Source organism: Cyprinodon variegatus, unplaced genomic scaffold, assembly GCF_000732505.1.
Source record: "Cyprinodon variegatus isolate N-32 unplaced genomic scaffold, C_variegatus-1.0 Scaffold1283, whole genome shotgun sequence".
NCBI classification, from domain to species: domain Eukaryota; kingdom Metazoa; phylum Chordata; class Actinopteri; order Cyprinodontiformes; family Cyprinodontidae; genus Cyprinodon; species Cyprinodon variegatus.
The window spans coordinates 36,210-37,629 of NW_015151736.1; the positions used below are offsets into that span (position 1 = coordinate 36,210).

The following is a 1,420-nucleotide window of genomic DNA, read 5'->3' on the forward strand; positions in this document are numbered from 1 at the left end:
AAAGGGTCCTCTTATACAGCAGTAAACTATTTTTCCAGACTAGGAAGGATTCCCGTAGGCCTGTGGGGAGCGCCATTTTCTCTCCAGTTTCCTAGCATTTTGTTTCAAAGTACGCAGCTCTGTCATCGTTGGTCAGATCTTGCTTTATGAAGGGTCATTTCATACAGAAGTAAATAGTTTTTGGTTCATTTAGATGATGGAAACGCCTCCTAAAATGATATGTTTCCCTTTAGGCTTTCGCTGAGGGAACGGCTTTGACCTTTGACCACACCCTGAAAGAGAAACCTCCCTTTACCATTAAAAATTCTCTGGGGATTCCAGTTATTGTGCAGCACAGCGCCTCCTTGAGGCCTGTTGGCTCTGTGGCGCAAGGAAAATTACACGAGCTCTCGGTGGATCAGAGCATGGACCTGGTGCACTCCGGATTCGAGTCCACCATGGGGGGGAAGCTGTCAGCCCTGGAGAGGCAGGAGAGCTGCCTGTTTAACCTCACCGTCGGTACGAAGCCTTGTTGTCATCCACGGTTTCCACAGAAGTCAGTTTTACTGACGCCGTCTCTCTGAACCTGCAGTACCGTCCGGATACAGCGAGATCTGCAGCATCCCTGTGGACAAACCCGGCCGTCGGCTCTACAACGTTCGAGGTCCGATGCTGCAGGAGGCCGTGTCGGTGCTGCTGCAGATCGACGCCGCCGAAGGCAACAAGATCATCACCGTCCGTTCGCCCCTGCAGGTCAGAAGCACTAACACACCCCGTCAGGACCGAGACTCACCGTCTGAACGATGCTCACCATGGCTGTCTGTCTGCAGATCATGAACCACTTTTCAGAACCCTTCTCTATCCTGAAGTACTGTGCAGCCTCCAGAGACCTGCAGAGCATCGGCACAGCGGAGCCTGAGAAAGAGTTCCATGTGGATCTGGATGCATACAGGTATGATTACCCGACACGGTGCCAGGTCGATGGGGTTGTTATTCTGGTCAGCTGACGGTGCCAGGCTGCTCTCTGCTTGCAGGTGTCAGCTGTTTGTGCGTCCAGCGGGCCGCCTGGACGGGCTGTACGCCGCGTCCTCCAGCTGCATGGCGTGGAAGGAGCAGGTCCACTGCAGCGCCGAGGTCCAATCCGTCCTGCAGTGTCCTGCGTCCGACAGCAACCTGCTGCCGCTCATGGTCAGCACGCTGGCCGTCCCCGACGACCTGCGGCACATCTCCAGTCATGGCGAGGAGGACTGGGACCCCGCCTACGTCATTCACCTGCATCCTGTGGCTGCACTGTGCAACCTGCTGCCGTACACAGTCAGCTACATCATGGAGGTACGGGAACACCTGGGAGGGTGGAGATACATCATCCATCCATCCATCATCCATCCATCCATCCATCCATCCATCCATCCATCCATCATCCATCCATCCATCCATCCAT

At 54.9% G+C, this 1,420-nt stretch overlaps 1 protein-coding gene across 1 annotated transcript in view; it reads left to right on the forward strand.

Moving 5' to 3' along the window:
* vps13c (vacuolar protein sorting 13 homolog C (S. cerevisiae)) overlaps positions 1–1,420 on the forward strand; it is a gene marked incomplete at its 5' end in the record, with an annotated part of 63,493 nt that overhangs the window by 35,496 nt on the left and 26,577 nt on the right. The window contains 4 exons of the mRNA XM_015402000.1: positions 234–498; positions 572–732; positions 810–931; positions 1,014–1,311. Coding sequence (XP_015257486.1) covers positions 234–498; positions 572–732; positions 810–931; positions 1,014–1,311 — 846 coding nt within the window. The remainder of the gene's footprint in view (positions 1–233; positions 499–571; positions 733–809; positions 932–1,013; positions 1,312–1,420) is intronic.